Source organism: Neopsephotus bourkii, unplaced genomic scaffold (assembly GCF_033783945.1).
Source record: "Neopsephotus bourkii isolate Nb327-2 ecotype Australia unplaced genomic scaffold, CSIRO-AGI_Nbou_v1 NB_1328, whole genome shotgun sequence".
NCBI classification, from domain to species: Eukaryota; Metazoa; Chordata; class Aves; order Psittaciformes; family Psittacidae; genus Neopsephotus; species Neopsephotus bourkii.
The window spans coordinates 235,686-259,681 of NW_026901808.1; the positions used below are offsets into that span (position 1 = coordinate 235,686).

General features: G+C 42.5%; 1 protein-coding gene across 6 annotated transcripts in view; it reads left to right on the top strand.

Annotated features, from left to right (window-relative positions):
- CELSR1 (cadherin EGF LAG seven-pass G-type receptor 1) overlaps positions 1–23,996 on the top strand; it is a 166,129-nt gene that overhangs the window by 135,914 nt on the left and 6,219 nt on the right. For 3 of the 6 annotated variants that reach the window (XM_061366230.1, XM_061366227.1, XM_061366228.1), the window contains exons 19-30: positions 981–1,164; positions 3,678–3,821; positions 5,020–5,221; positions 5,555–5,722; positions 8,127–8,253; positions 8,669–8,869; positions 13,259–13,433; positions 19,174–19,286; positions 19,939–20,018; positions 21,265–21,391; positions 23,322–23,447; positions 23,744–23,880. In XM_061366230.1, the coding sequence (XP_061222214.1) occupies positions 981–1,164; positions 3,678–3,821; positions 5,020–5,221; positions 5,555–5,722; positions 8,127–8,253; positions 8,669–8,869; positions 13,259–13,433; positions 19,174–19,286; positions 19,939–20,018; positions 21,265–21,391; positions 23,322–23,447; positions 23,744–23,880 (1,784 nt within the window). The remainder of the gene's footprint in view (positions 1–980; positions 1,165–3,677; positions 3,822–5,019; positions 5,222–5,554; positions 5,723–8,126; positions 8,254–8,668; positions 8,870–13,258; positions 13,434–19,173; positions 19,287–19,938; positions 20,019–21,264; positions 21,392–23,321; positions 23,448–23,743; positions 23,881–23,996) is intronic. The other 3 variants (XM_061366233.1, XM_061366229.1, XM_061366232.1) reach the window with 2 other exon arrangements.

The window sequence follows — 23,996 nt, forward strand, 5'->3', positions numbered from 1 at the left end:
CCATGTCGTGCTTCTCACCCTAGATAAAGGCAGTTGTACTGGCGCAACCTCTTTTACTTCAGATTCATGCTTGCATCCTCAGTACCTAGAGGATATAGCATCTTCCCTGTCTGCTTCTAAATGAAGCCTGAGTATTTGCCTTGGCTGTTTTAGAGCTTGAGCGGATTAATTCCTACCATCATTTATGCAAATCTTACCTTAGTTAGGAATTAGGTTTTGATATATCAGTGTAGTTCATATGTTCACCAAGATTAAAAACTTCTCAGCACCTTTCCCATTTAAGCCATTTAACACTCTCTTTTGGGGTGTTCTGCCTTTCAGCCTCAGGGCCCCTTTGCATATTTTTTAAGAAAAGGCAGAAGGGGCAGGTCCTCAGCTAGAACCTTTTAACACCGCTTGTAAGCAGCATGAAAGTGTATTTCCAAGTTTGTATATGGAAGTTAGTATTCGTTCTTGTCATTCTTCATCATGTAAGTTGTTCTGGTTATCCAGGAATCAACAAAACTAAAAAATAGTGTAATCAAAACAAAAGAGAAAGCCATATTGCTATTTAGGGCTTTCTTTTGATTTTTATCATATGACTATTTTTTCTCTGGGGGAGTTCTTTAGTGTACATACCAAGCACTCTGCTTCCCTTGTCTCTCTCAGAGACAAAGAAAACATGGTTAGGTTTTCCTTCTGTATTTTCTTGCTAGGTTTCCTGTCATAAAGGGGAAAGAAATTAGGCAGTTCCCTTACAGCCTCCAATTTTGACTTACTTTGCTCATAAAAAGTTTGGAAGGATTTGCTTTATGTAACAAAAAAAAACCTCAGGGTGAGTAACTGTTGTGCGTGGTTTCATACGGCTGTAGTCGAACATGCGTGCATTAAAGTATTTCATTATACATTCACCTGAGGCCATAATGCCAATCATTTTCCATATTCCTCACTTGAAACCCAGCACCCTGCTGCATAGTTTAGGCTTGTGCTTTGTTTCTCAGAATATTATCAAAGTGGGGAGTGCTCTACTGGACCCCAGCAACAAGGAGCACTGGGAGCAAATTCAGCGAACGGAGGGTGGCACCGCTCATCTGCTCAGGCACTATGAGGAATACTTCAACAATGTGGCCCAGAACATGAAGAAAACCTACATGAGACCTTTTGTCATTGTTACCCCTAACATCAGTGAGTATCTGTGTTGAAAACTGCCATTTTGTATTAGAGCTTTAAAAATGTACAGGGAAGAGGTGCTAGCTGTTTGTTTTAGTGGTGCCCACTCAGTGCATTCATTTCAAGTCAATTGAGCCTTGATCCATATCTCTCAGTTGCCATGGGGGCCTCCTGGGAGATGCCTGATCTGTTTTCACTCTGGGCAGTGCCCCTGCTCCCTTGTGGCATTTCTTTGCAGCCAAAGTAGTGTACAGATGGTGAGAAGGACAAAGTTTGTAAGGAAAGGTAATGCCTTTTGAGACAACCTGGTATAGTTGAACACAGTAAATCTTGGTTTTGAAAGAATCATACCACCACCACCTGAAGAATTACTGCAGTACACACAAAACCAAAAAGAACCCTACTATTGATCGTATACCTCTGATTTTCACATGCCTTCCTAGGCTGGAACCTATCCCAGAAATCAAATTCTATGGTAATTCCAGCCTTGCAAAACCCATCATCAGAGCAAGATCCTTGGGGTCCAAAATATCCAGAATGGTTCTAAATTGAGAAAGAGGTACCAGGTACCATCAGAGGTACCAGGACACCTTTCCCACATATCACAGTCAGTGCTCCCCCAATAACCGAAATAGCAGCTGCTGTGCTTGCAGGGCTATGATGTACTTCACAGATGTCCCCATGGTACACACTCAAGTGCAGCACAGCAGCCATAGCCTGGTCTGCTTCTTTCCCCATTTTCTCCCTGCTCTCTCTATTTCATTTTCTCCCAAGGTACCAACAGTCTGAGCTGAACAAGTGGTGGTGATAGTCCTGCTCTGAGCGGGAGGTCAGACCTTCAGAGGTCCCTCCTAAGCAGCATATCTATATAGCTTATATAGTTTTTCTTTAAGAGGTTGTCTAAATTACTATCAGCCTGAACTTGTATTTAGCTTTTCAAGCTACTGCTTTTATTTCAGATCTAAAGTAGGGCTTATGTGCCCAAAAGCTCGTCTTATTTTCCTAACTACACCTGTTAATACAAGAAGTGAATTTAGGTTTGCCTACTACTTGTCCTGAGAGTGCTTCGTGTGCATAGTCACAAGGGCATAAAAAGCAAATGCATGAGAGAATCACACTACAGATTTTATAATGTCCTGCATCAACTCCAGGGGCATTGGATAATGGTTGAACTAAGCCAAACTGAAACAGTTTGGTTTCTGTTTATAAACCGATCCTGCAGGATTTCCTTTTGATTCAGGACTATCAAGACCAAAATATTTTTATCTATCTTCACACTCAGAAGAAGGCATGCTCAGCATTTTAACCAACCTGAGCCGAGATGAAAACAAAAATCAAGATTTCTTGCAGGTTATGAATCATTATTTTTTCCACCAGCTTTTTGTGGGTAAAAAGGCATTCTCCTGGGAGGGGTGAGGCGGCTCTGACCTGAAAGGGGTCTGTTTTCTTTTGAACAGTTTTTCCAGGTGAACATGGTGTTAATGGAGTTTCCTAATGGCTCATCCGGGAGTTACTTAGAAACATGGGAATTTACCAATCTTAACTTGGATATTCATATAGAAATTTGCAGTGGATCACAGCTTTCAGTGTAGGGTTACCCTCAGGACTTCCAGATTTCACTTTTATTAGAACATGTAAATTGGCGCTCAGTGACTTCTCTTAAATGGGAAAGTTCAAGCCAACTCAGCTGCTTTTAAATATTTTGGCAGTTAGACAACAGGCAGAGCTGATGAGGTGAGCTAGAGAGAAACTGCTAGCGTGGAGAAAGGAGAACTGGAGGACTAAGTAGTCCCAGGTAAAATGCAGGTTATTATCTTTGCTTGGCTGACTGTGCAGTTTAACAGATGTAGAAGTATATTTCTGAAGCAGCACATTTAGCCTTCCCTAAAAGAAGCAAGTCTGAAATTGGAACATGAAGCACACAGAGAAGCTCTTTGGCCAGAGAAAGGCCTTTGTGAAAACAGAGTCAGCTGCTGCTGGAGAAGTACAACAAAGTGATCTACATCAAGATGGATATTAGGGAAAATTTCTTCACCACATGGGTTGTTAAGCACAGGAATAGGCTGCCCAGGGAAGTGGTAGAGTCACCATCCCTGGAGGTATTTAAAAGACATGTAGATGTGGCACTTAAGAACATGGTTTGACAGTGGACTTGGCAGTGTTAGCTTAACAGTTAGACTCAATGATTTTAAAGTCTTTTCCAACCTAAACATTTCTATGGTTCTATGATTGTATATTTCTAATGTTTGCAGTAGTGTTTTCCTATAGGAGATACTGTCTTGTGAATTCCTTTTGACTGCAAAATAAATGTATAATTTGACAAATGTAATAGAATGCTGGCACATAAGCTTTTAGTTGTCATTTAAGGTATTAATTGAGAAAAATTGCACTTTGTGTTTTGGGTTTTAAATTTCTTTCCTGCGTTGTGCAGGCATTTTACATTTCAGTCATGCTCCATTGTGTCTCAGTATCCTATTTGAAAGCATTGAAGTTAGTCAGTTTTATGGGAAACACTTTTCTTCCCCCAGTTATTGCTGTTGACATCTTTGACAAGTCTAATTTCACGGGAGCTAGAATACCACGGTTTCACGAGATTAAAGAAGATTATCCGAAAGATCTGGAGTCATCTGTTGTCTTCCCTGATACTTTGTTCAGACCTTCAGACAGGAAAGGTAAAACCCTTTTTGCTGCCATTCGGAGGGCAATTCTGACTAGCTCCTAAGGATGATGGTTGATCCTTCAAAGCTAGAATGGTACTTGGGTGAGAGCAGGGTGACCATCTGCACAAGCATACACTATTTGGGGATGGAGCAGCTGTGCATACTTCGGAGGCATTTTGCCTGCCGGCAGTGCTGGGAGCATGGGGGGCTGTGTAACTGGCTGTACCTGTCTGTCAGGTCTCACTCATAGCCCCTCACAGCCCTGTCAAAGTAGGAGACATGCTCTGCCTCCGTTCCCACCAGGATAGGATGGGCACGCCCCGCCCACCCGAGCCTGCAGCCCCACAGCTGCCTTCCCCTGGTCCCTGCAGAGATGGAGGGCAGTGGTGAAAGAGATGCAGAGCCCATATCTGAGAGCAGAGATACGCTGTCAGAACTAGAAAACAAAGTCTTGAGCTGTGCAGGGAGATGGGTGATGAGGGGGAATACATGGGGAAGTGCCTGCTTCCCAGTGTCTTTGAAATACCCTGACATTGCTGAGAGAAGCCACACATTACCTTGGGCAAGGGAAGATGGAGAGAGTAACTCAAAGTGCAATAATTATACATGTATCATGGAAAAATATCCTCCAAATGAGGAAATAGTGACACTTGTGAAAATAACACATGATAATTAATAAGCTGATGCAACTTCATGGCTTTTTCCTTAGAAAAAGGGCATCTGATTGTATGACTTGTATCTTTCCTATTAAGAAAATGGGAATATGGATTTTAAGAAACTGAAAGCTCATTATATGGCAGATTAGCAGAGAGAAATCCCATGTGACCAATTGGTGTATTCATAACACTAGTTTTGCCATATACAAGGTACATGCAATTTAATAGGATGCGTTGTGTTTCAGTGTTCACCTTAAATCAAGCACAGAGTATTTATATACTTACAGATCTTCTAGCTTAGAAATAACTTATTTTCTAGCTGGACTAAATGATTATTCAAGGTTCAGTAGTTATTTGATACCTGCTATATAACTATGAAGTGGCTAAAATGTTATTAAAAATAGCAAATATAACATTAGAAGCATCCTCAGTTGTGTAAGCCTGGAGTTATAGCAACAGTAACAGCTCTGAATCTTCGCAAAGCAAAATTACCAGTTTAGGTGATAGCTCCAAGGCTGTGTTGAAGGAACTTAATATTCATGTTAATTCCATAGCAGTGCCTACAATGAAGCCTTCAAATCAAAAATTATCCTCCAAGGGGAACGATGATGCACTAAGCCCTGAGAGTGCTTTTGCAAAGAGAAAGAAGCGACACCCAGGTGACTCAACACATCGTACTGTTGCCATGGTCATCATATACCGATCCCTGGGACACCTCCTGCCTGAAAACTATGATCCCGACCGAAGGAGCTTGAGGTAAACTTCAAACCCGTGTGTGAATTGTGCAGATCCCCCCATCCACTTGCTCTGAGTGTGCAGGGGAGACAGAGCTCCTTTTATACAGACCAGATGTCATCTGTGCTGTAGTTGTCACTGCAGTATGGTCTCGTCCTCCTCTGGCACACTGTGTGAGAATAACTGTCAGTAGTGCCAGCAGCTTTTGGAAACACAGCTGTGTGGAAGGCTGATGGTGCATCTACTTTGCTTTCTGAGTGGAAGCAAATGGAAATGTTTTATTTGCAGAGTCTACCAAATCAGTGCTTTGCATCTGAATGTTTAGATCACTGTGCTACTTTTCTCCTTCTGCAGATTGCCAAATCGCCCTATTATTAATACTCCTGTAGTGAGCACAGCTATTCACAGTGATGGGGAGCTTCCTCCCAACTTGGTGGAAAAGCCCATCATAGTGGAGTATGCCATGCTGGAAACAGAGGAGAGAACAAAGCCCGTCTGTGTCTTCTGGAATCACTCCATCACGTAAGTCTCCTACTTGTATTAGAGCTGTGCATGGCAACTTGTCTCAGTAGCAGACAAGTTCTGCACAGGAAGACAATTCTGGAGAAAAACCCTTTTTACGCATTCAGCTGGCAACTGATTTCTGCTGGAATAGAGCCATGTAGTCATTTCAACCTAAGAAAGATAAAATAATCATCATAACTCCTCAAACAAAGGATTAACCATGTGGTTTTAGCAAGCACAGTGCCGTCATGTCTCTCTGCAGGGTTCATTTTCTCCCAGAAATAATAATTCTCACCATTTCCTTGTATGGTTTTTGCCCACAGATGTATATCTGGACAGGCATAGTCCAACTCCAGAGCCTGAATTGATGGCTCGCCTGAGGTTCATAAGTCAGGATTATCATTGCCCCATGCCCTTTTTTTAGGAGGGATCTCCAGGAGATAATTGAATTCCTGTTTTATTCCAGTGACTGGACAGAGGGTATATGGCAAGCAGGCACCCACCCTTAGTGCCTTAGCCAGGGCCAGTGCAAAGAAATTACAAACCCAAGTTTTCATGCTGGTAAAAGGGAGGACTGAGGTTTTGCAGGTAAAGTTATGTGGGTAAAGGTTATAAATATTTGAATCTTAAATTTTTGAATCAAAAGTCCTCCCAAAGACAGTTACACTGATAAGAAGCAGCTTACCTTTCATTCCATCAACTATTGTGCATATGTTTTCATTTGGTTTAGTGAGGAATTTGAGAGGAAGGAAGTACCTTCTTTGGGTCCTTAGACTTCTTCCAGTTGTTAGGAAGAAATTGTGCTACATAAGCAGAACTTAGGGAGGGAGTTTTTGACTCTCTAGGAGGAAAGCGTGAGGGAGATGAAATACTCTGATAATGGCTCACTTAGGTCTCTGGTATTCAGCAAAGTTAAAGACAGACATGTTTTTCTTGAAAATGTGAAAAATGTTAAGACCTGTATATGCTCATGGGTGTTTTGTTTATGGCATTGTGCAAACAGCACAGTCCTGTTGGAGGTATTTCAAGGGTGTGGATAAAACAAAAGAAAATGTGTTGAGAATCACTGCATGCTCTGCATGTTATACTTTCGCAATTTTGTAACTATTACATATATAATGCAATTTCCAGCCATAAAGCCAGGTATATAGGGAGACGATGATGTTGTCTGCCCAGGGTAAGGGGAAGAGCTGTAGCTTGTTTCTTAGTAACGCAAAACCTCTATTAAACCTGTGGAAAAATCCATTAAAGGGCAATATCCGCTGCTGGAAATAAAAGAGCAAACTAACCTAGAAAATGTTTGCGTCCTATTCAAAAGCTTCAGGAGATTATATCATTTGAAGGGGTCAAAGAGGCAACAGAAGTCTGTTTGCAGTAATAAACTGCTCCATTTGCCTGCACGTGAAGTAGTGTATTTGCTTGTATGTACAGATTCTGCCAATTATGAGGGAATGGCAAGCCCTTGTTCATAAATTTTTAAACATTGTATGGGCTTGAATAACTCATTAGCTTTCAAGTGATTCATCTATTAGCTATTTGCTGGCAACTTCAGTGGCATTGTTGTGTGTGTTACATCTTCATAGAGCCACAGTTGAAAAGCAGCTCTTAAACTGCAGGTAACAAAAGAGTTTTTAAGAAGTGACTACTTTTCAAGAGAAAGTGATACTAAAACTGCTCAACAAATATTTTATTGCTGAATTAAAAAGATGTCCTGTCATGTCTAATCAAAAACTCTTTCAGTAACTGCAAGACTATTTTTATTACTCCTTAACTTCAGAATAGAATAATTAATATTGATACAAAATAATTTCTGAAGCCACTGGAGTTAACCACAGCTGCACAGGGAACAATTTGTAAGGGAGCAGCTCCTCCGCAGTGTTAGTACAAGAGATCTCCAAATATGAAATAGCATTCACTGGTTTTAACCCTTTCTTGTGTACTTTTTGGAGGAACATTATAATGAAATTACATCGTTGCTGAAACATATTTCATATAAGAGCTCTGCAAGCAGTGTCTAAGTATATGGAAATAGAGGTGACCAAAAAACACGTATCTCTCTGTGGTTTTGTTATTTTTTACCTATTCAACAACTAGTTTGCTCTGTGCAATCACTTCCCCATATTGCTTGTGTGGTCACTGACCCAAAAGCAATCTTGAAATACTTTTAACTCAAACCAGCTTGTTCTAAACCCAGCAAAGCCAGCTGTCATGCCAGAAACTACTTCATCTGAAAGCTTTTTAAGTTGATGATACTCTTTCAGGAAGGTGACAGCTAAAATATTTCTGTCTTGGTGCTTACAAGAGGTCTCCAGTTGTGGAGTCCTCTCAGGTTGTGGAGCAAGAGCTGTCCCAGAGATTTATAGCAGCAGGAGGTGAGGGGAGGTCAGAGGATGGGTCTCAGGAATCCGTTTTCTCCACACAGGGTTGGTGGTTCAGGTGCCTGGTCTTCCAGAGGATGTGAGCTGTTTTCCAGAAACCAGAGCCATATTGCTTGCCAGTGCAACCACATAACCAGCTTTGCCGTCCTGATGGACATTTCAAAACGAGAGGTCAGTGATGTCAGGCTCAGGACTTTCGAGGGCTGTGGGTTTCAAAGGCTTGTTTTTCAAGAGCTTTGGTTTTGAAGGGCTTTGATCCAGAGCTTGAGCTTTGAGCATGACTCAGAGCACTGTCAGTGGATTGATCCCATGTTGCAGTGTGTTGCCCCATACCTGATAGCACCCATCATTCAGTGTGCTGAAAAGAGCTTCTTACCTGCTTGGTGCACCCTTTGGGTGCTGCCCATACACACTCAAACATGTAGAGTGATTTAAGAGGTGGCATCATCCACTTCTATTGCTCCTAAAGCAGATCTGCCCATTGGCTCAGTAGTAATGAAAACATTGCTATTCCAAGTATTAAATTTTATTGTAGGAAAAAAAAAAGGAAAAAACTCACAGAATTCCTGTCAATCTCCTTCTACAGAATGGGGAGGTACTTCCTCTGAAGATCGTCACCTACACAACCGTATCCATCTCACTGGTGGCTTTGCTGATCACCTTCATACTGCTGGTTCTGATCCGCACGCTACGTTCCAACTTGCACAGTATCCACAAAAACCTGGTGGCTGCCCTGTTCTTCTCTGAGCTCGTATTTCTCATTGGAATCAACCAGACTGAAAACCCAGTAAGAGTTACTCTGTGCTTATTGCTAGGATTGTAGTCAAGCTTTAAACTGTGTGGGGGAGGTTCATATTGTGACTTTTACCTGCCACTTTCCGAGTATGGGACAACTTACTACATCCAAGAATTAGTAGGAAGCCTGTCACTTTGCTTTGTGCTTTCTAGCCACAGTGATTGCTGGCTTCAGCCTATCGTATCTGTTACCAGAGCTTAGTGCAGGCACCTCCAAGCGTTGTTGCATGTCAAGAAACACAAGCTATGAACAGGCTGAATATGAGATACGCGCCACATATGAAGTGTGTGTCCTCAGTACAAGAACCTGATTTATATCTAATGTGGTTGCTGATTCTTAGTAGCACCAGTCTCAAAAGTCGTGGTTGCCATGCAGACAGGTAGGAGAAAAGCAGGCAAGAGTTCCAGCACTGCCAGGCTTTACAGTTGCCTTTACCAAACATGCTGTAGACAGATGGGGGATTACATGCAATAAAAAGTGTGTCCTTGAAAAGTATTAAAATGTTATGTTAGGGATTACCTGAACACGCTGAAGAACATTTATCTTTTAGAAATCCATTACGGTACATGTTTAATCTAAATTTTGAGAGGAAAGTACAATCTTGAAGTGAAAATGCACGCACACAAAGAGCCATGCTGATTCCACATTGTCCAAGCAGCAGAAATGGGGAAAATATGACTACATTCAATGAGTATCATCACTGTTATGGTAATGGCACCATGGTGCCTAACCATGCAGCCTCAGTTGCTGGGTAGCTTAAGCCTAAAGTGTCACCTGAATTCTAATACCCGTTTGAGATATAACATACATTTTAGAAAGTACCTGACCTTGGCTAATTTCAGGTTGCAGTAACTGAGTGCTGTCAAGACCTTTTCCCCGTAAATTTGAGAGACCTCTAGTATAAAAACTGTGTTCCCAGGAAGCCCTCTCTTTAATAGTATTTATTTTGGAAAACTAACTAAAATTAAGCTGCTGAAATTCTTCAATTTCCAAGATTCAGGTTACTCTTCTGCTTTTATTTTTTCCTGGGCTTTCTTTCCCCACTTTATCCTTTGAAAAATTGTGAATGCTAAACTGGATGAAGCTTTCCAGCTGCTAGTGTCATGCCTGGTCCCATATTCCGATTCATCCCTGCACCAGGAGTTCTGTTCCCTTACCTGCTGCTATGTTGAGATCTTCAGCAGTGACCTCTGGGATATGGTCTCACATCATGTGTGACCCATGTTGTCTTTGGTTCATAATATACAAGCTTGCATATTCATATGACATGGTTCAAATGAACTCATCTTGCCATCTGATTCACAGCACTCCGTGTAACTTGACCTTTCTCATACCTTCTTGAGCACATCACTCATTTTTCACTGCATTTCACTAGCAAGGAGTTCATACTTTTTCACTTCGCTGACATGGATACTAAGGAGCAGGCAACCAAGCCCACATCCCTGCAGAACCTTACCAAAAGTTATGCAGTAGATGATATTATATGCAGATATTTTGTGATATCACGAAGCACCAAGTAAAGGTTTCTAAGAGAAGGAAAACAGCTCATTACAGCAATACCACAAATTGTAATGGTTGTACTTGGTAAGATCGTTCTCTTTTTGTTCCTTCTCACTTTCATGCTTTGGGGCTCGTGGTGTGATGATGTCTTGTACTAGTATGAGGACTTAGTGAAACACCCCAAAGGTTTAACCCACTTAGGAAGATTTTTAAGTTTCAAAACATATTTCATACAGCAGAAAGCCACTCCTTACAGCCTACCCAGTCCATTTGAGAAGTTAGGAGGGCTGTAAGCCACTTCTGCTTGAGACAATTATTCATCTGTCTGTATGGAATGAGAGTTGTCTAACGAGTCATGCACTGATGAGCATAAAGAGGTAAAGAATGCTGGAGCACAAATAACGCTGCACTGCTTGGCACCCAGCCTGGCTTTTATGGGTTTCTGTAAATTAACAGTCACATTTCTGGGTGAGGTTTTAATCTTTCCCTGGACTATTGATAGAAAGTGATTTCTTTTCTTTCTTTTTTCTTACCTGAAAAAGGTAATGTTCAGGGCAGCAGTCAACTCATATGCATGTGGGAGTAGGAGCAAAAAAAGCCCTGCTTACACAGAGGGAAGAAAGGTATTTTGATCGCTGAGCTGCATTTTCTATAATGCTTGATGTTACAATAAAGCTCATGCAGTAAGTGAATCCAGAAAGTTGGCGGTCTTTCTATGATTCCTTTGCACAGCAAAGTTAAACAGGGAAACTTATGTTTTTGGGCAATATACCATGAAAAATCCCCACTAAAAAATTGTGCCAAAATACGGAAGTGGGATCAGTGCTGCATGGGAACAGAAGGTTCTAAAACACAATGCAGAACATTTTGAAACAAAAATTAAGTGGTTACACAAAGTGGTCTTTAATCAAGTTTATCAAGAGATCCTTGGCAAAACCCTTTAGCTTTGCTTCTGAAAGGAGAAAGTTAATTGTGAGTCAATTCAGGTGTCAGATGCTTGTGGTCATTCCTGTTTTCATCCATCAAACTGTGAAGTTGGGAGGGAAAGCTGCTTAGCAGATAGTACAGAAATGCAAGATTTCAGGGTAGCCATTTAGTTGCAAAGATGACTTCAGCTACCATTTTGCTCACTGCAGTTGTTACTCCTAGACACACTAAGGACCCTTGGTCTCTTTGCTTTCAGGATGTGCTTCACTTTTGCTCCTCTCAGCCTAGCAGAGCTGAATGGTCCACTTTGTTCTGCTGACTCAGGATACAACCAAATCCAAGCCTGAGTCTGGAAGCTCCAGATCCCCTTGTTCCTAGCCAAAGATGTGAACTGCCCAGCCAGCACTAGGCTGCTTTCTGTTTGTCCTCATGATTTCTGTGCCTGACTGCAATTTGCTCATCCTCAAGAGGAGGGTAGAGATGAGCATTTCTTGACCCAGAATATCTTGCAGCCTGGTGCTTAGGGGGGTTTTCTGCAGTGGATGAGAAGGGGGATGACCCCCCTGCTTGAGCCAGGGAGAACCTAGAAACCACTCTTTCACTTCCTAGTCAAATACTCTGATGCTGGGTAAAAGACTGATCCGCAGAGTAGGTGGTGATCTGCTTCTGGCTGCATCATTTTAGTCCAATGATAATGACCAGCCATCCTCCATGACTTGTTGGAGTATAGATGCGCAAGGTCTTCAGTCTTTTCATCAGTGAAGGGCAGAGCTGCAGGAACAAAAAAGATGGCCAAAACCTTTCCCCGTGGATGCATCCATGCTTCTGCTTCTCAGTATTTTTTAAGAGAGTGCCAGAAAACAAGCTTAAGTAAACAAGACCTAAGATACAGACACAGGGGCAAAATGGTCTGCTGGTCTTAGGTTAGATGGTATGATTACATAACATCTTGCCTATTTTTGAGGCAGACATTTCATTTAGCAGAAAATTCCTCAAAGAAAGGACTTTGGTGAAAGTCTACAGATCACCCATTGCTCATGTTCAGCATGTTCATTTATCTTGGTCTGAAGCTTCATGGATTTCTGTCCCCAGAAGAGAAGATTTTCTGACCAAGGACTTTGTCAGGGGCTGGTCCTAAACTGAAAACCTAAGATCTTCTCTCAGCTCCCCTCCACCTTTGCCAAGCACAAGGAGAGTTTCTTTGTAGTTTTTTTATCTACTGATACCAGGCACCAAACATGGTCTGCTTGGAAACAAAACAAAACAAAACTGTACCAAAATAGCACACTTCCTCTAAGAGAAATATTTCTCTCTGGAAAGTATGAGGTAACAGAAAAACCCATAGGATGGCCCATGATGTGAAAATGGGAGACACCAAGTCAGTGTAGGGTTGAGGGTGACTGTTCTTGGGAGCAATATGTTGGCTTTGCAGTGAGACCGATTTAGCTGATGCGGTTAAACATGCTGTGGCTGAATTCAGTGCAGTGGCATTATGCAGGCAAGACTCATACACGAGGGAGAGCAGAGAGTCTGCAGCCTTCATAGGAGCATCCCCACCTCCTGCTCTGAACGGGGGCTCTGTCAGCCCTGTCCCTCCTGCGAGCAGAAGGAATTCAGTCAGAATAACCAAAATCCTCACTTCTACAGCAAATGCACAGAGAAATTAGCCACAGAATGTGGAGGGCAAGGCCAAAACCCAAAAGCATGATGGGTTGATAAGGTAGAGCTGAATCAGACACAGAGCAGGCCACGTTGTTTTAAAAAAATAAATTAAAAAAGTTTTCACAACATGAACAGCTTTTCTGAAACTGAAAAACTTCATTAATGGCAGTGTATTTGTTCTGCCAAAACCTTTTTATTACACTTGCCTTTGGCTGCACGGGGGTGCCAGTGACTCACTGGGTTGTGATTCAGAAAAGCAACTCTAATAGTGCTGCACTTTCTCTTCTGCAGTTTGTGTGCACCGTGATTGCCATCCTCCTGCATTATTTCTACATGAGTACCTTTGCATGGATGTTTGTGGAGCAGCTCCACATCTACCGAATGCTGACCGAAGTGAGGAACATCAATTTCGGGCACATGCGGTTCTACTACGTTGTTGGCTGGGGCATTCCTGCCATCATAACAGGTACGCTCAACTACCCCAACACCATTTCCCTTCCCTTCCCTGCTAACTTCACTGGCCAGATTTATGAACATTACCCTATCCAGGCCAGCTATGGATGCACTTAACTGCTGCTGTCGCTTCAGTGTTTTCCTGAATGAGGACAACACCAGCTCATGTATAGCAGAAGTCATTCTGAATTTGTCAGATCTGTGTACCACATGTCTGCTGGCCCAGTTGAAGTGATGCTGACAGTTTTACAATAATATAAGCATAATCACACAGAGATTAAAACAGGATTTGATAACATTGCTTGAGAATAACAGTATTTTAACAACTTGCCAGTAGCCTTCAGAGATTTTTCTTCCCTGTGCTGGTACCTCAGGATATGGACACATGGTCTCTCAGGGAGGAAACTGCAGTGGCTTCAGAACCTAATGCTGCCCCCAGGATATTTGCTGCCCTTCACTGGACATTCCCATTGCCTACCCTCAACCAGCTGTAAATGTTCCCTGAAAGGGATTTCAGCAGTTCTGTTTTACTTGGCTTGAAAATGAGCTGGGAATACTCAAGCAGCCTTTTACTTCATTTCAGATACAAAGGCAATAACTTCCAGTTAAGGAAAAGTAATGAAAAGCTGGAGGCAGTAATCTTTTAAACGGTTCCAGGGTGATCCACAGGAGCACATCCATCTCCACCCTCACCATGCTTATTTTTGCAATCAGACATTTCCAGTGCAGCATATGGAGCTTTGTTAATGCAGGAAGACAGCTCCTTGGGAAGTGCGCTTCACAGAACAGTTGGTGTGGGTTTTGGTTCAACTCTTTCAGCATGTATCTGTTGCCATATGGGAAACCAGATCATAGGCAGACAGTTAACTTTTATCCAATTACTTTTATTTTTACAGATAACAACATACTGTCAGCAGTGGCAGAGGTTTAGATGTCTTTCAGGTCAAACAAATAATATCACACTTGGAAAAATATTATGGAAGAAGTTAGACTTAAAAATATATGGAGATTTTCCTCTGTGACTTAGGAAAGTGTAATACTAAAACATAGCATAGATTAGTAGAGGTCAGTTCTCTCTCTGGAGAACTGGTTAAGTAAGTTTTTCTGTATCACCTCATGCATAAATAATTTCTACTTCTATGAATCTGTCCAGAGCACAGTGGAAGGCACAATCCAGAAGGCTCTGCCACTATAGACGTATCCCTGACATTTTAAATGGAAATGGTCCTTGGACTTCTGAGACGTCTCAGACCTGTGTAACTTTTATCAGTACACACAGGACTACTGAGTACATTTAGAAATGTCTAAGTGAAATGGTGTAATTGGCAGCATCATTCCTAGCAGAAGAGCAGTATTATCATTAAATAGCAATAAACAATTTGCATTTCAGAATACAACTTTTTAAAAGACTTTTGTCAGAAGGATTTTGTGTTTCATGTTTAGCTTCTCTCCTGAATTTTATATTAATTCAGAGTTTCTCAACAGCAGTGTTAGGCAACCTAAATCCTACAAGTACGCCATTTTTATGTTTTTCTACTTACATATTGTTCTCTGTGATATGGAACTATTTTGCACTTTTAAAACTGTGAGTTACAGCCCCCTGTTGTCTCCTGTTATTTCTGAATCTATTGAATTTGCAGTTCATTGAAATGAAAAGTCAGATCCCTATTACTGAGCAAGTCAGAGGATTTTGTAAACAAGAATAAAGCAAACTAAGCCTTCAGTTTGGCCTTCCGGGTTTAGAAATCATCTGAAGAGAAGATTATTTCATCATAAATAGCACAGTGTGGGATTCCTTGCCTCTGGATAGCTCTGTTACTGTACATATTTTAAATAAGCTTCTTTTACAGATTTTAATATATATAAGAGTAAAAGGCCCCAACTTCATAACATTCATCTTAAACACAATTTCTTTTAAATTGCTTTGTGAGAGAAGGATTGTGTATGCTTCTTAATAGTGGAAAAGTCTAGGTATGGGAAGGAATGTTAGTCTTGGACATCCAGAGGGCTTTTATGTTTTATTTGAGAGATAACTGTCTAGCCCATTTCATCGTTATCAAAGCTCTCCTGAAAAAGAGTGAACCTGCAGTAGCAGTGGCTTTGCTCTGTTTTGTTTCTTTAGTTTTTCTGTTTTCCATGTTCAGATTGACATTCATGTCAAGCTGGGACTTAGTGGTCCTAAGATATCTGTGATGGGACCAGGCTATTTGCTGAAGGGAACCTTGAGCCTAGAAGAGGAGAAGCTTACTAAAACGTTTACATAGTGAACAGAGAAGAACTCCAACAGAGAAGAACCACATTTAATCACAGCACAGAAAAGCAAAATGCCATGAATAAAAAAGGGATAGGAGTTGGGAGAAGGCCATCCAAAAGAGTGTGGATCTGCAATATTTCTTCATGGAGAGTGATAGTGAAACATTTTAAATTTGCTTTAAGCATGCTTATTTTCAAATGTAGTTTGAGCTGTCTAGGAAAGGGATTTTATTATTTCCTTGTGTCAGGAGCAAAGGGCTGGATTTGGCACCCAGTGGGACCCCTCCAGTTCTGCATGTCTTTGTGGCAACACGCTAACCGGTTGGCATGTGTGTGCTCATGCTTTGGCATGGAGACTGCAGTGCTCATGTTAAAACAGATTCTTACATCGCCCTAAAACCAGTGCCCCCAGAAAATGTCACTTTCCATATCTGTTGAGAATACTGAGCCAGGTGCTGAGTCAGGAGAGAGGTGAGGCTGACCCTCAGTAGCCTGAGTCACCGGCAGCTGCTGAGCCTGCAGGAGCTCAGAATTGTTAAAACATGCCCCTCCGGCAGCACCTCCCCACGGCAGGCTCTTGGCATGTCCTGGAATAGCTCCTGGTCCCCACAGGATGCTTGGCCATAGGACAAGCCCCAGATCCTGCAAATGTCAGTGACTGTCACACAGCCCACACACTCAGTGTGCTCAGGACAGCCAGGCTGCAGCATGTCAGTCATCGGCTAGAGCAATTCTGTGTATGACAGAATTGCATTGAGTTAATTCTGCCTTTGGGTAAGGTGTTATTTCACATGTTGTTGACTGCAGTAACATTTGAACCATAGACCTGAAGACTGCAATTTGCCCCTTTTGTTTTATAGAGAACTTCAGGGTAGGATTCTGAGAGTGAAAAAATGTTTCTGTCTGCCAGTTACCCTTAGAGCCAGACGTTTGGTCAAACTGTAGTTTAAGTCCCACTAATGGGGAAATCAAGTCCTGGGAAACAGACTGCGTCTATAGAATTGCATCTGTATAAAATACTTTATGGTCCCTTAATCATTTATGGCTAACTCTGGACGGCAACTTCTGAAGGGGGTGGTGGAAGGGCCAGTGGGAGCAGGGAGGGAGACCGGTCCTACCTCGTTCCACGTTTGAGTGAAAACAGATCCAATATCCTCTGCTTTGCCAAATAGCCAGTTTGATTTTCATAGACCATAGGCCTGTACCAGATGTGAATATTGGCTGTGGGCCAGCTTTGAGCAGCAAGAGTGAAACACAGCTACCTCTCCCTTTTTCAGTGTCTTTTCATCCAAGCACACAGGCTTCGGTTCAAAAAGGCTTTCATTAATGCACATGAATTCCTCCAGAGAACAGCACTGCCATCAGCCTTGGCTGCCTCCTTGAGTCAGGACATACGCTCAACGCAGTAGGTTGCCTCAATGCCCAGACAACATGCTGCAGCCATTTACCATATGTTGTTGGCCATAGGCCTTGTAGGGATCAATTTCTGTGTCTTGGAGAAGGAAAACCTCTGCAGACAGGGTACATCTGACTCAAAGGGGGAAAAAGGATCTTTCACAGGAGTTAGAACTCTTTCAAAATGTAATTTAAAGCTCTTTCAATGAGTTTGAAAGACTAACTTACTGAAAAAGCTTTAAACTACATTTGAACAGGGAAAGGAATAATAGTAGGCTCATTAGAGATAAACCTGGGGGTGGCATACTGGTGTTTGATGGACGGTTTGCTAACAAGGTCCTTCTTTCCACCATCTCAGTGGAGGTACAGGATGGAGATCCACGTTCCACGTGACAGCAAAGATGCAAGGGTTGTTGTTGCGTTAGAAACCACAGAAGCACCTGAGAATCGTCACACAGGAATTAGTTTCTCCCCCAAAAAAGGTGAAGGGACCACACCAGTATATGCAGCATGGGCAACAAATAGGAGGAGCTGGAAGCCACTGTGCAGCAGGAAAACAATGATACAGATGCAATCATGGAAACATGGTGGGATGACCCATACAACTGGAGTGCTGGCAGACGTGCTCACCAAGCCACTTTGCATCATTCATCAGCAGTCCTGGCTAACCCTGAAGGGCGCAGTTGACTGGAGGATAGAAAATGTGACAGCCACCCACAAGAAGGGCCAGAAGGAGGATCTGGGGAACTGCAGGCCTGTCAGTGCTGGGGATGACACCAAGTTGGGTAGTATTGACCTGCTGGAGGGTAGGAAGGCTCTACAGAGGGAATCCAGACGGGCTGAACTGATGGTCTGAAGCCAGTAGTATGAGATTCAACAAGGCTTCCTTGTTGTGCCAGGTCCTGCACTTGGGTCACAGCAACCCCCACGCAATGCTACAGGCTTGGGGAAGAGTGGCTTGAAAGTTGCTCAACAGAAAAGAACCCAGGGGTGCTGACTGACTGCTGCTGAACATAGCAGCTTGTGCCCAGGCAGCCAAGAAGGCCAACAGCACCCTGGCCTGTATCAGCAATAGTGCGGCCAGCAGGACTGGGGCAGTGTTCATCCCCCTGTAATGGGTACTTGTGAGTCTGCACCTATAATACTGTGTTCAGTTCTGGGCCCCCCACTGCAAGAAGGACACTGACGTGCTGAAGCGTGTCCAAAGAAAAGCAACAAAGCTGGTGGAGAGTCTAGAGAAAAAGCCCTGTGGAGGAGGTGGATTTGGCAGTGCCAGGTTAATGGTTGGACTCAATGATCTTAAAGGTCTTTTCCAACCTAAATCATTCTATGATTCTGTGATGTTGCAGGTCAAAGGCAGCAATTTCAGTCCGTTGCCATATGGGTGAGGTGTAGGTCACCATATCAGACAGCACTGTAAATCAGCAGGTGGGGGCTGAACTCAGAGGCTCCCTTGGAATTGTCCAAGCTTTGAAAAATAAAACAATAAAAGGTGTGTTCCTAACTCAGTTGCCTTGGGGGAGTTAGCAAGCTCCATTTCAAACAGCACTGAAAGCAAGGTGAGGTATCTGAGATGGCAGCTCAAAATGAATCCCACCTGAGCTCAAGCAGTTAACTCCTGTGAGTTCCCAGGTTCCTTTGTCTCTGGGGCTATCTTAGTGACAGCGAGCTCACGGCAGTTAAGAATGCACTTATTTGTTGTAGCATTGACATCTCCTCAGTTATGATTCATGTCATTCAGCTGCATAGGCTTATTGAAATTCCTGAACATGTCACTCACCCTCAAGGCTTCATCCCACTGTGTACGCCTGTAAAACTGTGCTGAAACAGAATTAATTTGGGGCTTGCACTTGCTGTCATTTCTATTGCAGCTGGATTTTGTTCTGGTGGGCAAAACTTGTAGTACTGTTTGATGTGGAGTGACCAATGTAAAGGTTGTGATTTACAGAAGTTTTATTTCAGTATTTGCCTTGATTTTGACTTCCCAGACTGTCCTAGTGAACACATTTTGCCATTGGCATTTTGTTTGTCAGACAGTGATTTGAAAATGTAGAAGATCTCAGCAGCACCTTTCTGATGTGCTTTCTCTCCATTTTGTGACCCAGGGCTTGCTGTTGGTCTGGATCCACAAGGTTATGGGAACCCTGATTTCTGCTGGTTGTCTGTTCATGATACCCTTATCTGGAGTTTTGCTGGGCCCATCATAATTGTTGTAGTTGTAAGTATGGTGGAGTTGGCATCCAGCACTGTCTTTTCCTTACTGCTGCCTTTTCATGTTTTGTCAAACAGTACTCATAATGCAAAGCAACTGTATTCTTTACATTTGAAGCCAATGTGCTTGAGCTTATCTCTTTTGCTAAAACAAATAAGACACGAGCCAAGCTCCTGAAAATCGGGGGGCTGCTTGTCAGTGTGAAGTTTGCTTGTGGAGCAGTGGCCATGTGTCCAGAAACCTATTATTTTTCCTCATTTGCTTTGTTCAATGGAGAATTATTCAGAGGAATTACCACTGTGTAGTTGCTCTGTTACTGTATTCTGATATTCTGGTTTGACCCAGCTGAAAGAAGATGCTGGGCTGAGTGGACTCTGGTCTGGACAAGGACAGCCATTCCTGACTTCCTGTCTTTCATTCAAGCCTCTTTTGTACGGGGCCATCTTACTGGGTTTCATCCAGACCAATTCTCAGGATGTTCTTCACTATGCTGGCTTGAAAGGAGATTAATCTTGGAACTTAGACACCTGTAAATTAAAGGAAAAATATTCTTGGCATCATGAACCATTTTAGGGTAAAAATTGCGTTTTCATTGAAAATTGAGCTCTTAACAAATGTACAGAAAGAATCCATGCTGTTATTTTTATTTCCCTTTCAGATAAACGCTGTCATCTTTATACTAGCAATGAAGGCATCATGCAGGCGAAGGCAACGCTCATTTGAAAAAACCGGAGTCATGTAAGTTTAGGTCCAAAAAGCTGCAAAAAAAGTTCTGGCCAGGAACAATAAAGGGATGGAATAGCCTAAAAGGAAGCGTTGGAGTAGGAGATAAAACAGATATTTGGCAGAAGCAATTGGAGCTGCACCTACCCATGGGGTTCCCTTGGAGGGTCTGAAAACCTCCACCATGATGCTCTGCACCACCAGAAAATGTAGGCAGGAGAAGGAAGGGGAGAGGGAAAGGTCTGGTCTACAGATGGTATCATTATGGTCCTTCCAGATCTTTCATCACAAACGCTGCTACACCGTCACTTCACCTCTACCCATGGCATGCCCAGGTAGACTCAATTCTGGGTGTCCCCATGCTCACACGTGGCTCAGACAGATCTCCCCTCATGAATGCCTGGGTTACCAGCCATGTCGCAGAGACCCATTGAGGACCAGCCTCCCCCAGCCCCATCCCCACGGGATGAGCAGAAAGCCTGGCAAGCTGCAACCTGCCGCCTTCCTGAGCTGCTGGGGCAGCCTGTTCCCATTAGTGTCTGTTTTGCCCAAAGCTCAGAATTTACCTGTGAACTGAAACGTGATTAGCTAGTGGCAGGACATACCCTTTTCTAGTTTTACTTTTTTCAAATAGGCAACTGTATGAGGTTTCAAAAGGCTTCTTCTAGCTATTTATTCAGCCCTGGCTGCTGGGTAATTTCTTTAAGTTTCTTTTTTAAATCTCCCTAAACAAATGGAGTATAATGGCTATTTAATGGCAGGTATTTTACTCATAACACAAACCTTTTGCCACTGGAATTGTGACCATCTTTTGAAAGTATCTGTGGAAATAATGTTCTTAAGTAAACAAGTATTCCCCTGAGTGCCCTGGATCCAAAACTTTGAGCTGTAACGTTGAGAAGGCATGTGAGAATGAACTTGACAAACAGAAATAAGACGTATGTGGTCATTTACCACCCAGATCTCTTCCTAAGAGTCAACAAGGCTGAACAGCATGGCCTTGGCAAAGAGACTGGTCTGTCTGAAGAAAACCTTGGAAACAAACTTGAAATCACCTCTTTTTTAGCTTGAATTTGCTAAATCATTTGAGTAGTGCAGTGAGAGAGTTGGGAATGGGGAGCTGGGGAGCACTGCCCTGATTTTCCCAAAGGGCCTTTCCAGTTGCCAAATTGTTGGGCACATGATACCACCCAGGAAGTGCAGGGAAGTTGGGCTATACTCTTGTATCTTGTCATGCTGCAAATACCTCTTTGCTTTACAGCTCTGGGCTGCGAACAGCATTTGTGCTCCTGCTGCTTATCAGTGCCACGTGGCTGCTGGGTCTGATGGCGGTGAACTGCGATGTCATGATGTTTCATTATCTCTTTGCCATTTTCAGCTGCCTGCAGGTGAGTTGGATGGTGTCTTGTCCATGGCAGATCTCGGTGAGCATGATGCTGCACTCAGACTTCAAAAACCTGCTAAACATGAGTTGGCTTAGAATAACAGAGGTGTTAAGTACAATTTTTGCTCTGTTTTCTCAAGGAGAGGGTTCTTTTTACCAAAACCATAACTTTGAGTAATTACATCTCTCACCTTTAGTCATCCTAAAATGCTCCACTATTACAACTTGTGACAGATAAATAATACTAGGCAATTGTACTTCTGTTTTTCTAGAGACAAAATCTTTGTTACTGTCTTCTGTGTGCTCATTGTTAACAGTTGTTCTGTTGCTATCACAACCAAGAGACTGGTTTATTTCACCGAGAGTAAATGGCTAAGAGTTCAAGGCTTTCATAAATTCAATTACTGTTTAAGGAAATTAGTCAAATAATGGTTTTCAAATACAACTGATTGCATTAAGGTTTTACTGGGTTGCTTGTCCTAGTGTACATACTTGTTGATTAAAGGTGCAGAAAGTAGTTATTTGTAGGAGAGCTGGCATGGAAGTGGTCATGAAGCTTCATGTCGGTCGTTATTTGAATGCGACCAAGGATGGCAGTAACTGTTATGGCAACTGCCTGCAGTATTAAGCTACTGCTAGCAGGTCACTCTTGTCAGCTGCAGCACAACAGCCACAAATTGTAGCCAAGGAGAAAAGAGTCTGATGGGTCTTCTCCAGAGATGAGTGTCCATGCCCTGGAAGCACACCAGATAGGCTAGCTCGGAGCAAGGTGAGTTTGCTGCTGTAACTGGTGTGCTCTGAAATAACTACACCTCCTCAGGCTGTAAAACCAGGCTTCCACAAGTCAATTTAATTTCTATTAAATTAAATATAAACCTGATGAGGGAGGGAAGCCAGCAGCTGGAATTCTCCAAACTTGCCTGGTATGTGGCGTTTCACGTCAATGCTTTCTTTGAACTTGTATTTTTAAAGACATTTATGTGAGTTTTATTAATGAATAATCCCAAAGTGCTAATGCCAGCTAAGACCACTTGTGATTGAATGCTTAGAAAGCGAGCTTGAAGTTGAAAGTTACTCTAGGTCAATTGCTTTGTCTGAAACCATCTTGTGATGTTGGTACAGCTGCAACTTCACAAGTGATTGGCTTCTATATACTGTATCTCCAACCAAAATTGATAACAATTTGGTGCCTGCATGAATTCCCTCAGAGCAAATACATCTGAAGGCACGCACGTGCGTGCCCCTTGCCCACAGCAAAAGCTGTGAATGTGTGTTTCTGGAAGCCAACAACTGCCCAGCCCTGGGGATTTTAATGCTATTCCCACCAGGAGGTATGGCTGAACCAAGGAAAGTATGGGGCAACAGTTGGGACCTCTCTGCCCACAGTATCTCTCCACATCTCAGGAGGCTTTCTGAAATTCTCTCAGCAAAAGTACTCAAGACACTTACCACAGAAGTTCCCCATTTCCAGAGGTTTTCACTAAAATCTGTGATGTTTTTTATGTGCTGCTATTGATTTTGTCTTATCATCACTGTAAGGTACAAGTACAACCCTGAAACTCCCTGCAATGTCTTCTACTGGGTGGGACACAGAGGTCCCTATAGGATATTTGGAGAAGAAGGTTTCTTCCCAAACAGTGAGGGAGGGTGGCACCTACCACAAACTCAGCTCTGTAAATCCTGGAGGAACACATCATTTTGTATGTTTTCCCAGGCCTTACTCACATTTGAACTTGGAAGCCACTTATGAAGAAGTCCTACAAGATCAATCAACACCATTTCAATCAAAGACAGAAAATAGTTATTGCTACTGAAATCGTGGACTACAATCTAGAATTCAGGGGTGTTTCAGAATGGCCATTCTCCAGTATCTGTATTTGCAGTTTGGTATTAATGGATCAATTACATTTATTCTTCTCTCTAAAATGATGCAGGGGCTGTTCATTTTATTCTTCCACTGCGTGTTCGACAAAGAAGTCAGGAAGCACTTGAAGAACACTTTAACTGGGAAGAAACCTCTTCCAGATGATTCCACTGCAACAAGAGCTACATTATTAACTGTAAGGAACAAACACTGGGAAACAATATCCTTTTAGTGGTAGATGTTACCTAAAATGAACTTACAGGTGACTTGTCCGTAATTAAGTGAATTCTGACTGCTTCCAGTCACCTCTACAAAGATTACTGATGGCCTCTCTCAGAAGCTTTGACTACTATTTTAACTAGAACTTTAGAGAGTAAAGGATTTTCTTCCTCAGCATCAAAACCCACTTGCTTCCTTCAAAACTTACATTCATGGGTAATGTGGGGTTTGGTATCATTCACCATTGTTTTGTGTCTTTTTTTCCCCCTTCAGCGCTCTCTGAACTGTAACAACACATATATAGAAGAGCCAAATATGTATCGCACAACCATTGGGGAATCCACTGTCTCCCTAGAAAGCACCGTCAGGTCAGCCAAGAGCCACAATAGCTACCTTGCTTATATTCTCAGGTAATCAGGTGGCAGGTGCATGGCTTTCAGGTGCTTGCCTTTCCTTTTTCATTGCTCTTGTGGGAAACAGAAATGTTGTGGTTCAAATGCCGCTCGGTTTATGTCTTAACAGTTCT